The 13038-nt window shown below is 42.5% G+C and overlaps 1 protein-coding gene across 1 annotated transcript in view; it reads left to right on the forward strand.

Annotated features, from left to right (window-relative positions):
• Window positions 1-8663, forward strand: part of SKIC3 (SKI3 subunit of superkiller complex) — a 133850-nt gene extending 125187 nt beyond the window's left edge. Inside the window, exons 40-41 of the mRNA XM_089679150.1 lie at window positions 1813-1936; window positions 8010-8663. Of these exons, the coding sequence (XP_089535276.1) occupies window positions 1813-1936; window positions 8010-8087 (202 nt within the window). The 3' untranslated portion in view covers window positions 8088-8663. The remainder of the gene's footprint in view (window positions 1-1812; window positions 1937-8009) is intronic.
• Window positions 8664-13038: the final 4375 nt, after the last annotated feature.

Genomic DNA, 13038 nt, shown 5'->3' on the forward strand with positions numbered 1-13038 from the left:
GCTTTAGGGTCTATATTGTTCTGATTGGGTTACTTCTCTTCTTCAGTTTACCATTTTTTTTCCTTATACGGTTGCAAGAAAAAGTATGTGAACCCCTTGGGATTACGTGGAGTTTTGCATGAATTGGGCATAAAATGTGCTCTGAATGTCATCTAAGTCACAACAGTAGAAGAACACAGTCTGCTGAACATAATACTACACAAACATTAGATGTTGCCATGGTTTAATTGCACATAACATGTAAACATTCACAGTGCAGGAAGGAAAAAGTATGTGAACCTTTAGACTTAATAACTGGTTGACCCTCCTTTGGCAGCAATAACCTCAACCAAACGTTTCCCGTAGTTGCAGATCAGACCTGCACAACGATCTGGAGTAATTTTGGACCACTCCTCTTCACAAAACTGTTTCAGTGTAGCAATATTCTTGGGATGTCTGATGTGAATCGCTCTCTTAAGGTCATGCCACAGCATTTCAATTGGGTTGAGGTCAGGACTCTGACTGGGCCACTCCAGAAGGCGTATTCTGTGCTATTGCAGCCATTGTTTTGTTGAATTACTTGTATGCTTTGGGTCATTGTCCTGTTGCATCACCCATCCTCTACGGAGCTTCAGTTGGCGGACAGATGGTCGTACGTTTTCCTGCAAAATGTCTTGATAAACTCTGGAATTCATTTTCCCATCAATGACAACAGTCCGTCCAGGCCCTGAGGCAGCAAAGCAGCCCCAAACCGTGATGCTCCCTCCGCCATGTTTTACAGTGGGGATGAGGTTTTGATGTTGGTGTGCTGTGCCTTTTTTTCCTCCACGCATAGTGTTGTGTGTTCTTCCCAAACAACTCAATCTTGGTTTCATCTCTCCACAGTATATTTTGTCAGTAGTGCTGTGGAACATCCAGGTGCTCTTTTGCAAACTTCAAACGTGCTGCAATATTCTTTTTGGACAGCAATGGCTTCCTCAGTGGTGTCCCCCCATGTACTCCATTCTTGTTTAATGTTTTCCTTATTGTAGATGTGTCAACAAAAATGTTAGCATGTGCCAGAGATTTCTGTAGGTCTTTAGCTGACACTCTGGGATTCTTCTTTACCTCATGCAGCATTCTGCGCTGTGCTCTTGCAGTCATTTTTACAGGACGACCATGCCTAGGGAGAGTAGCAACAGTGCTAAACTTTCTCCACTTGTAGACAGTCTGTCTTACCGTGGACACATGAACATCAAGGCTTTTGGAGATACTTTTGTAACCGTTTCCAGCTTCATGCAAGTCAACAATTCTTGATCGTAGGTCTTCTGAGAGCTCTTTTCTGCGAGGCATGGTTCACATCAGACAGTGCTTCTTGAAACCAGTAAACCCAAAACAGGTGTGTGTTTTTTAAGGGCAGGACAGCTGTCAGCAACACATCCAATATCATCACACTGATTGGAGTCAAGGTTGGCTGACTCCTGGCGCCAATTAGCTCTGGGAGAAGTCATTAAGCTAGGGCCTCACATACTTTTTCCTCCCTGCACTGTGAATGTTTACATGTTATGTGCAATTAAACCATGGCAACATCTAATGTTTGTGTAGTATTATGTTCAGCAGACTGTGTTCTTCTATTGTTGTGACTTAGATGACGTTCAGAGCACATTTTATACCCAATTCAAGCAAAACTCCACGTAAGCCCAAGGGGTTCACATACTTTTTCTTGCAACTGTACTTTTTTTCACTTTTCTTTATTTTGTTAAGTCAAAGAATAATCTATAACCAATCTATAACCATTAGGAAGAAGAAAGTATTAAATTCTAATTCATTGGTATGTTTGTGTTTTGTCACCAGGAAAACTCGGCAATTATTGGAAAAAGTGGTTTATCAAACTGGAAGCAGTGAGACGATTGCTGCTGTCGCCCGCTGGTATCTCCTTAGACATTTACATGCCAAAAATGACGATCAGTTAATTGAAGTAAGCCTTTGTTCTTGGTTTAGTGACTGTTCTCATCATTTGTATGAAACCATTAATTAACAGTGTCACTGGAACATGATCAGACTTGTACTAGATCCTGACAGCTGTTCATTGTACTGTGACACCGTAACAATGTAATGTCAAGTTATTGTTTTGATAAGAGGTCCGTTTACCAAAAAATTATTTTTCAGCTTGGGATGATCATGGATTGAATCACCCATCAACTTCATCAGTTCCCAAGTAGCTACCTGCTGTAGCCATTTTAAGGGGTCCCCCCTACTCTTGGCAGATTCTTAGTTTTCCATTAAGGATAATGCAGGAGACAGCTGTTGCAGCGGGAGAAGGTTCAGTGTGTGTTTAGGGGAGAAGAGCCAATAATTACAGTGGGGGAGATTTCACTTCTGGGGGTCACCTAAATAAAAAACATAAGCCAGTAGATGATTCTTTTTCTGGAGTCTATCCCAAATACATACACATACACTCCTGCTTTCTTTGTAGTCTGTTCACACTAAATAACAAAAGTACACATGAATGGCTCAATTATGGTCATCAAAAGATATTTCCTTCCTTCAAAATGTTTGCATGGTGTGCATTTATACTGAAAGCTGCAGAGAAATCAAATGAAACGCATACCCAGGTTTTGTTTTCATTATTCGCTGATCGTAAACTACTTGCCAATCGCAGATAGCCGAATGACGGCTACACTGCGGCCGGCCAGTTCTGGGAGGGCGTCATATGACATCCTCCCAGAATGCGCTCTCCAGCGCGCCCCCGGCGATCTCCGTGATTGGTGTGTCCTATGGACACAGCTGATCACGTGATGTGGTAAAAGGCCAATCACAGCGGCCTTTTAACACGTGATCAGCCGTGTCCAATGACACGCTGATCACCGGGAAATGCATTTGCTGGTTCTCGGCTGCACTTTCCTTGCGCTGTCAGAGCGCGAGGAAAGTACTGCCGAAAAACCGGCAGTTGTCAGAGCAGGGATCGGCACTGATGATCATTGCCCTGATGATCGGTGCCCACCAGTGCCACCCACTTGTGCCCATCAGTGTAGCCCAGTTGTGCCAGTCAGTTCCCAGCGGTTGTGCCAGTCAGTTCCCAGCGGTTGTGCCAGTCAGTGCCCAGCAGTTGCGCCAGTCAATGCCTAGCAGTGCCGCCAGTCAGTGCCCAGCATTGATGCCAGTCAGGCCACCTATCAGTGCTGTCTATCAGTACCCATCATCAGTGCCACCTATCCGTGCCACCTCATTAATGCTGCCTATCAGTGCCGCCTATCCGTGCTACCTCATTAGTGCTGCCTATCAGTGCTCATCGGTGCTGCCTCATCAACGCACATCAGTGAAGGAGAAAAATTACCTGTTTGAAAAATGTTATAATAGAAACAAAGAAACTTTTTTTTTTTCAAATTTTTTTGCACTTTTTTTGTTTATAGCGCAAAAAGTAAAGTGCCCAGCGGCGATTAAATACCACCAAAAGAAAGCTCTTTTTGTGAGAACAAAATGATAAAAATTTCTTATGGATACAATTTTGCATGACTGCGCAATTGTCATTCAAAGTGCAACAGTGCTGAAAGCTGAAAATTGTCCTGGTAAAGAAGGGTATAAGTGCCCGGTAGGCAAGTGGTTAATGTACAATTTAGTCAGAAAATTTCAGTTCTGCTAGATCACCCCCTTTGCAGTTATTACCATGTAAAACATTAGAAATAAGTGGCTATACTGTTTTTAAAATCTAGTAATGCCCTGTTTCACCCTTCTGTGCACATGCTCAGTTTCTCTCTATTTTTAAGCTCTGTGCTGAATTTGTAGTGGCCAATCTGCCGACAGCCTTAACATTGTAATTCTGGAGGCAATTTACAGCACACACTAATTTTGGTGACATAATTATTAATTTGGAATGTATGTCCCATATAAAGAACATTTTTGACCAAGTTGTTATGGGTAAAGTTCCACTTTAAGCTGGAACTGTTGGTGTTCACACATTCACTCTTTAATATTGATGTATACATCTTGTGCAGGTTTGATTGTGACTGGCCGGTACTGGTCCAACAGACACTTACTTTGGTAAATGAGACTATAGCAATGTTTATGTGTCTGGGGTAGCATAAGTTCACTAGAATCTTGTTCATCATAAAGAAGAATAGCTGTACTGAGAAAATGAGAACAAGACATCGTAAAACATATCATGGGCTCAGGGACATTTCTACATACCAGTTTCACTGTAGCAGCAGGATTCTTCTAGGTAATTTTGTGATTTTATCTTTTTTTAATGATCTGGGTTATTTTTAATATCTGGGACTCATAGTTTAGGATTAATTGCCAATTGATACATCACTGAAATGGGAAAAGGATGGGGTGAAGTAATTAATCACGTTTCTTACCTGCATTTATTCTGCCAGAGAAACGGTGTATATTGTAAGGAGAGGAGTTGTCGAACTTAAAATATGATATCTGAAGAACAAAAAGGGGGAGTGAGGGTAACGGCAGAATTAATTAACTTTAGGCCTGCTCACCTATTAAAGTGGTTGTAAAGGTAGAAGGCTTTTTTTACCATTCTGCATAAAGGTAAACAATCTTCACTGTGCAAATCCACTGCACAGAGCAGGTAAGTATAATACGTTTGTTATTTTAAAAGGAAAACAAATTGTCATTACAGTCGTTTTAGGTTTTGCCATATTAACCAAAGAAGCTAAATAAAGAAAATAAACAACACAACTGGGCATAGCGCAGAAGTCTGGCTAAAAGTGGTTACTAGCAATGGCAAATGAGGCTTGCAATAGTAGACTTTAAACAATTTATTTATTAATAGTATCAAAAAGGATAAAATCTTTTATCAAGGATAGCTCAGTTTTCGAGCCATACAATGCTTATTCACCATTATAAAAAGCACCAAAGTGCATTAAAAACAATGTACACCAAGTAAACGTTCGGAGGTCAATTTTGAACATATGTATGCATTTCACGAGAATCCAACGTGGACAATCGCTGCATCTAGGCCTTAAAGCAACCACATTCTAGCTGGGAATACAATGCATATATGCCCATGGCACACAACATTGGGATCTTGAGAGACAAAGGAGCCTGGTCCATCCATTGAATGGTAGCTGACTGTAAGGAGCAATTACATCACACCATAGTCGGCAAGTGTATGGGGGAAGGAACGAAGTGCCAGCAGCGTGGTAAGATGGGATATCATGTACTTCCTTCAGAAACGTAGACAAGCAATGTTATGAATGCCCGCTTCCCACATGGACTATCATTTTGACAGGGTTGAGCTGGGGCTAGTGAAAAAGGCGGAATATCGTGCTACTTATACATTGCCTGAGTGATTGGCTTGACCGTAAAGGACATCTATAGGCAAAACTTTAGTTTTTTTTATTTTGGATAGAGTAAGGGTTTTACCTTTACTTCCTGGAAGTGAGAGGAAATCGCTGCAAATTAAGTGAATTTCTTGGGGCCCCCCGGGTCACCAGAACTAGTATCCCCATTGGAATACATCCCCTCTATTGCTTTTCTGGAGACAACCAAAAATATGGGATTTTCTTTTACTTGCGCTTTCAATGATAATGGTAAACATGACAAATAGAGCGGTTGAATCTCCAAAATGGGGCCACAGACAGCAATAAAACTCTGACAGGTGTTCTAATCTATCTCTCCTCTATCCAAGACTAAAAAACCCAAAACAAACGTACCTTTAGTTATACTATAAAGCTGCTGTACATGCTTAAATCCTGCTAAGCACTTTCTTACTGGCTTACTATGTGATCAGCATGATCTGATCCCGCTGTTACCCTGCTTGTGCTTTGTTACAAAAGTCATTCATTAGCGGAATTATAGACTTATTGCCAAATCAACTATTCTCCACGTATGATCACGATGAAAAGGAAAGGTGGATATACCATCTGATTAACCAATAACAACTAGACTCTCTGGGAAGTCAAGCCACTGTTAAAGGACGTTTTGTTTATATTTCAAGTCTTTCTGCTGCTGTTCTTCCTCTACCTGCATTGTATTCATCTGTACGCTGAATTCCTACTTGCTGGTGCAATGAACAAATGGACAATACTTAATTATTTGGCCTCCACATAATACTGTGACTTTTTACCATCTATAGGGGATTCTCGATGCATTAGCTAGATTACGTTGAGTTAGTAGGTGTAGGCAGTAGTGTGGGGCCCATGGACATATATGCATTGTATTCCCAGCTAGGACGCAGTTGGTTTAAGGCCTAGATGCAGCGATTGCCCGTGCTGCATTCTTGTGCAATACATATATATGTTCAAAATTGATGTCCGGACCTTTACTTGGTGTACATTGTTTGTAATGCACTTTGGAGCTTTTTGTATTGGTGAATAAGCATTGTGTGGTTCTAAAACTGAGCTATCCTTGATTAAAAGTTTTATCCTTTTTGATACTATTAATGAATAAATTGTTTAAGTCTACTATTGCAAGCCTCATTTTCCATTTCTAGTAACCACTTTTAGCCAGACTTCTGAGCTATATCCAGTTGTATTGGTTTTTTCTTTATTGAACTTAACATATAGCTAAAGTCAAAAGCTTTTTTTTTTTTTTTTTTTATGGTGAAGTAGGGGCTGGTTAAAAGCATTTTAGTTTTGTAGTATGTGTCCACTGGGTTAGTTTACCCTTTGCTTTCTGTCCTGTATACACAAAAGAAGGTTAGAGTTAATCTCTAAAAAATGTGGGGCAATTTCCAGTTGGGCTGCTTGCTTGGGGAAGGTAAAAACATAGTTGAGCCACATTTTTAACACCCTCTTTGCAACCGCTCCAGCTTAAGATGTAAAGGCAGCGGATGAGGATGTTCACATTCCTCAGTTTTGAATGCTTTGCTTCATGACTACTGCAGGAATTAAATAATGCTGTTTTGCTGCAACAGCCCTGCAACCACATGCAGTGCAATCGATTGCGAAGTAGTGGTGTGTGCTTTTAGGGGTAAAAACAGGCTGTGAGGAGGCAACATAATGCCTCCTCATCACCTGTCAAAAGCCCTCGGAAAAACCGCTCCACCACTACAGATTGCTCTTCAGAGGGCTAACACTAGTGTAAACTTGCCCTTAGACACTTGTGGCTGAACCAGATATAATATTGGAAGATCTCTCTATTGCTGTCCAGTGACAGCTTAATATTTTGTTTTTCCCATCACTTTCTGTCTCAGTAACAGCAGACACCAGGACAGATGGAGACAGTGAATCTTCCCAGCAGAGACACAGTTAAAAAAGCTGGCAGGGGTTCTAGCCACTCTTTCCAAAACTAAAAAGGAAAAAAAGGTTGGGCTTTAGCAACAGTCTCTTCCATACCAACGTACAGAGAATCTATGTGCAGATGTAGTTGAATCCAGAAATATCAGCAGGTGAGAATCAAGTGATTTCCAGGATTTCACAGCTTTTATTAGGATAGCTGTATTCAGTGAAAGATGGAAACATAGAAAAGTGATGGCAGAAAAAAAAAGTGGTCCATCGAGTTTGCCCGTTTTTGTAGTGTTTTTTTGTTTATCTTGTTTTTGTTTTGGGTTTTTTTTTTTATTTCATTTTTTTTTGTTAAAATTTTTGAGTATAGATCATTGTTTGTTCCAAGCATGTTTGAAGCCATTTACCATTGACTTAGTCACGACCTCTGCTGGAAGTCTATTCCAATCATCAACTACTCTTTCAGTAAATAATACTTTCTAAGATTAGTTTTGCACTTTCCTCCTGTTAGTCTGAGGTCATGTCCTCATGTTCTTGATCTTGCCTTCATATTGAATATTCTGCCCTCTTGAACCTGATTCACCACCTTGATGTATTTAAAGGTTTTACTCCTGTCTCCCCATTCCCTTCTTTCCTCTAGGTTGAACATATTAATTCCAGACGTTGCTCCTGATATGTTTCATGCCTTGTGGTTTTTTAGAACCAGCTTGCCACTTGCTGCCTATCCTGTTTTACTTTTTATTGACCTGTTTAGTTCAGACATGTAACACATTGCATCTTTATTAGTCCCCGAAGAAGAAATTGCCTGTCTTGTCCTGTTGTGTTATCTTTGATAATAATTTGCCACTTTTCTGTTATACACTTTCTCAGGTGCTTTTAGAGAATGCCAAAGTTCATGAAGACAACAGAGTCCTGGATCTCTACCAGCAGCTGTCCAATAGTTCATAGTGTTCTGTATTTCATAACCGGACATGAATTAAACAGCCTTCCTGCCAAATGTAAACCGTTTTATCATGAAATATCAGTGTGTAATGTAATATACAACCCGCAGAATCCAGTGTTGTACCAGCCAGAGCTTACCTTTCATGTTTGCAACAAAATGCTAGCCAAAACAAGCTGTGTGACTCAATTATTCATAGATTTCTCAGTACAATGCCCTCCATGTGTTTTTTAGTTCTTGCATATGAATTAGGCAATGCTTCTCTTTATTGCTAGAATCTATTGTACATATATAGTACAATGTATGAATTATTTTCAGGAATATTGCTGCAGTAATATGTGAGATTTTAGCCTGAACTTTGGGCAAAATGCTTTAAAACATGTATGTGAACTGTCTTCTCTGCCAAAGGATGTGTCATTTTGTCACTTTTATGACTCATACACTTCTGCCAGATAAAACAGTCAGGAGGGTGACACCACTTTTCTTTATTAGAGTTAAAGTGGTTGTAAACCTCAGACATAAAATATGAACAACACAAATCCCTCTGTAGTGTATATTTGTCTCAATTAAGAACACTAAGTGTAGTTTCTGTCTGCTGTTTCTTCCATCTGCTATCAGCATGAGTCACTTCTGTCATGTTTTCCTGACACCAAGAGAAAAAGAAGTAACAGGGGAGGGACCCCCAGCACACAGCCTGTGATTGACCACCTCAACTCTATTCTTCCCCTCCCCTTCCCCTTCCCCTCTCCCTTTCCCCTCCCCTTCCCCTCTCCCTTTCCCCTCCCCTTCCCCTCTCCCTTTCCCCTCCCCTTCCCCTCTCCCTTTCCCCTCCCCTTCCCCTCTCCCTTTCCCTTTCCCCTCCCCTCTCCCTTCCCCCTCTCCCTTCCCCCTCTCCCTTCCCCCTCTCCCTTCCCCCTCTCCCTTCCCCCCTCCCTTCCCCCTCTCCCTTCCCCCTCTCTCTTCCCCCTCTCCCTTCCCCCTCCCCTTCCCCCTCCCCTTCCCTTCTCCCCTTCCCCCTCCCTTCTCCCCTTTCCCCTCCCTTCTCCCCTTCCCCCTCCCTTCTCCCCTTCCCCCTCCCTTCTCCCCTTCCCCCTCCCTTCTCCCCTTCCCCCTCCCATTCCCTTTCCCCCTCCCCTTCCCTTCTCCCTTTCCCCCTCCCCTTCCCTTCTCCCTTTCCCCCTTCCCTTCTCCCTTCCCCTCTCCCCTCCCCTTCCCTTTCCCCTCCCCCCTCCTCTTTCCCCTTCCCTTTCCCCTTCCCCCTCCTCTTTCCCCTTCCCTTTCCCCTTCCCCTCCCCTTCCCTTTCCCCTTCCCTTTCCCCTTCCCTTTCCCCTTCCCTTTCCCCTTCCCCTTCCCCTTCCCCTTCCCCTCCCCTCCCCCTTCCCCTCCCCTTCCCCTCCCCCTTCCCCTTCCCCTCCCCTTCCCTTTCCCCTTCCCCTCCCCTTTCCCCTCCCCTTCTCCCCTTTCTTCTCCCCTTTCCCCCCTCCCCTCCCTGCCACTCCCCCCTTCCCCTCCCCCTCCCTCCTCCCATCCCCTTCCCTTCTCCCCTCCCCCCCTCCCCTTCTCCCCTCCCCTTCCCTTCTCCCCTCCCCTTCCCTTCTCCCCTCCCCTCCCCTTCCCTTCTCCCCTCCCCTCCCCCTTCTCCCCTCCCCTCCCCCTTCTCCCCTCCCCTTCCCTTCTCCTCCCCATTCCCTTTCCCTCCCCTCCAGTCAGCACTACGAAGTCCCTGGACTTTGGGAATATTCATAGTTTGCAGACTTTTATTATTTGAAAGGTTCACCTTAAGCTACAGCTATGCATTGTATGACAACAAAAAGAATATAGGAAATACTGCTACAGGGTGTCACGGCTCCTTATATATATATATATATATATATATATATATATATATATATATATATATATATATATATATATATATATACACACACACACAGGATTTTGCAGTTCCAGGTAGGGGGTGTGCGCGCACCCTACCCACGCGCCATTCATGCCCTCAGTTGTCAATTGCCGGGTCCCAGCCGGTGAGTCCCTGCCGCCACTTAGCAATTGCCGAGTATCACCGATGAGGGAGGGACCTGTGTATAAACAACACAGATCTCTTCCCTGTCAGATCCTGCACACTGCTTTGTATGGCTGTACATATCTGAGCCATACAAAGCAGTGTGCTTACGGTGTAAAGCACAGACACTGCACACAATAAAACAGCACACAGTTAACTTTTTGATTGCAACAGAGGTTAACCCCCTCCTGCCCATGCCATTAGTACAGTGTCAGTGCTTTTTATTAGCACTGATTGCTGTATTGGTGTCACTGGGGATGTCAGTGACACCAAGTCAGTTCTCCCCAGTGTCAGAATGCCCGCCGCAGTCCCGCTATAAAAAAAAATCCAGTATATTTACTACCATTTGTAGACGCTATAACTTTTACGTAAACCAATTAATTTACACATATTGGGGGTTTTTTTCAGCAAAGACAAGTAGCAAAATACATTTTGGCTTAAATTTATGACGAAATTAGATTTTTTTAATTTTCTTAGTGGACATGTTTAATAGCAAAAAGTAAAAAATATAGTTTTTTTTTCTTTCAAAATTGTCGGTCTTTTTTTGTTTATAGCGCAAAAAATAAAAACCGCAGAGGCGATCAAATACCACTGAAAGCGAGCTCTATTTGTGTGGAAAAAAAAAGGATGCAAATTTCATTTGGTTGCAGTGTTGCATGAGCATGCAATTGATAGTTAAAGTAACGCAGCGCCGTATCGCAAAAAATGGCCTGGTCAGGAAGGGAGGGGAAATCCTCAGGAGGGAAAAGGGTTAAGCTACAGCTATGCATTGTATGACAACAAAATATTAGCCTTAACTTAATACAATTTATCAGATGTTTATGTTGGGTTTTTTTTTTTTTTTTAAATGGCACTCAAAATAAAAGTTTGATTCTAATTCCTCTATATACTAGATAGTAACTCAAGTTTTTATTTCTACTTTTTTAAATATTAAAGAATTTCTCTTTATCAATTTATGAAGAGCAATAATAATGGAAAATAGCAGTCTATTTCTGAGTACTCTTGCCTGACACTAAGAGACGGTGGTGTTGTGTTCCTGGACAATTAATAGATTTAGACAAACAGGCCTATGAACAAATTTGATTGAGAACTTGCGATCATCACATAAAGGTGCTGTGATTATACAGTCTCATCTGCTATACTCACTGGTTTGCATCCATCAGCTTTACTAAACATAATCTGCCCTTGTGGAGATGTCATTTTTGTTTTTAGACATTGATCATTTGGAATGCAGAAGCCATAGAAAACCATAATGCGGTCATGAATTTAAAGGCAGCTAGTGTGAGTACCAATTTTCATATCATCCTCCTGAAAGCCAGTGCTTAAAGCGGAACTTCACCCAAAAGGGGACGTTCCGCTCTTCCTCTTCTGCTATATTTAGAATATTTTTTGGGGGGTGATGGGGAGCAGCAGGTATCTGGTTTTGACAGATACCAGTTCCCACTTCCATTAGTTTTGCTGCAGTGATTCCACCAGAAGTTCTTTGCCCCCCTCCCTGCCTGCAATCTTCTGGGACATGTCACAGGTCCTAGAAGGCTGCGGGACCATTCACAAATCGCAGTGTGGCTTGTGCATGCACAATGGGAAGCTGGCTTTGAAGCCACAACGACTCGCAAGTAGTTGCCCACAGTTAACATGCCAGTGCCAAGGACTCGAAGACTGGTGAAAAACTGGCCCGGGTGAGGACGGCGCTGGATCTATGAACATTAGGGGTGCACCGATATACCGGTGGCTGAAATGTATTGACTGAAAATATGGTTATCGGGCCAATAGGAAAAAAGTAGCAGATAATGGCTGCTGAAAGCATATGAATTTGCTCAAAATTTTGATGCGATTTTACCATGATTAGGGTGCATTTTTCATAGGTCATGTGACTAAAAAAATGCATCAAAATGCAACACGTGCGTTTTTGATGGGTTTTCAATGCATTTTAGGCCTGGTTCACACCAATGCAGTTTGCGTTTTGTCCTTTTCGTGTTTTTGGATGTACGTTTTTTTTTTTTTTTGTGTTTTTGCTTTTTTATTTTTAATGTGTGTGTTTTTTTTTTTGGCCAACTTGTTGCTGGGCTGATTCAAAATGCAACGTGTGTTTTTGATGCATTTTTGCTGCGTTTCAATGCATTTCAGGCCTGTTTCCACACCAGTGCAGCTTTTTGCACACACTTTTTTTGCATGCGTGTTTTTGACACTTTTTTTTTAGCAGAAATGGGTGGAGCCTGAGGAAGAACTGGGGGAAGGTCAGTCAGTAGAATTTCTATCTGAGGAGTCACAGCCTGTGGCCTCTGCCTTCCAGTCTCAGAGATTTCTAGTCCAAGACCTCACAGATCTGGTGCGGTCTGGGTTCAGGCTACCTCCGATAGAAACCTCTGAGGTTACTTATTCTTCACTGGGCTCTTTGAAGCCTTCACAGAGTACTCAGGCCTTTCCGGTGCATCCTCTTCTGCAGCAAATTATGTATGCTGACTGGGATCACCCAGATAAGATTTTTGTTCCACCAAAAGTTTTCTATTTTGTACTCCATGGAACAAAAGTTTAAGAAATGGGGGTTGCATGTAGTGGATGCAGCTGTTTCATCCCTGAATAAACCTTAAACATGTCCTGTGGATAATGTAAAGGTTTTCAAGGACCCAGTGGATAAGAAGCTGGAGTCTCTCCTTAAGGTCTCCTTCTCCCTGGCAGGTTCTGCCACACAGCCAGCTGTGGCAGCTATTGGCATTTGCCAGAGTCTTTCTGACCATGTCAAGCAGCGGATTGCAGGACCATCAGTGCAGGGTGAACGCTCAGCTGAGGATTTGGAGGATGTTTCGCGTGCTTTGTGTTTCATGGTTGATGCTCTTAAGGATTCAATTCAGCAAATTTCTCGTTTGGCACATGCACAGGGTTTTGTGGCTGAAGAGTT

The sequence above is a fragment of the Staurois parvus genome, unplaced genomic scaffold (genome assembly GCF_062004578.1).
Source record: "Staurois parvus isolate SC_StPar_1 unplaced genomic scaffold, SC_StPar_1.0 ptg000218l, whole genome shotgun sequence".
NCBI lineage: Eukaryota > Metazoa > Chordata > Amphibia > Anura > Ranidae > Staurois > Staurois parvus.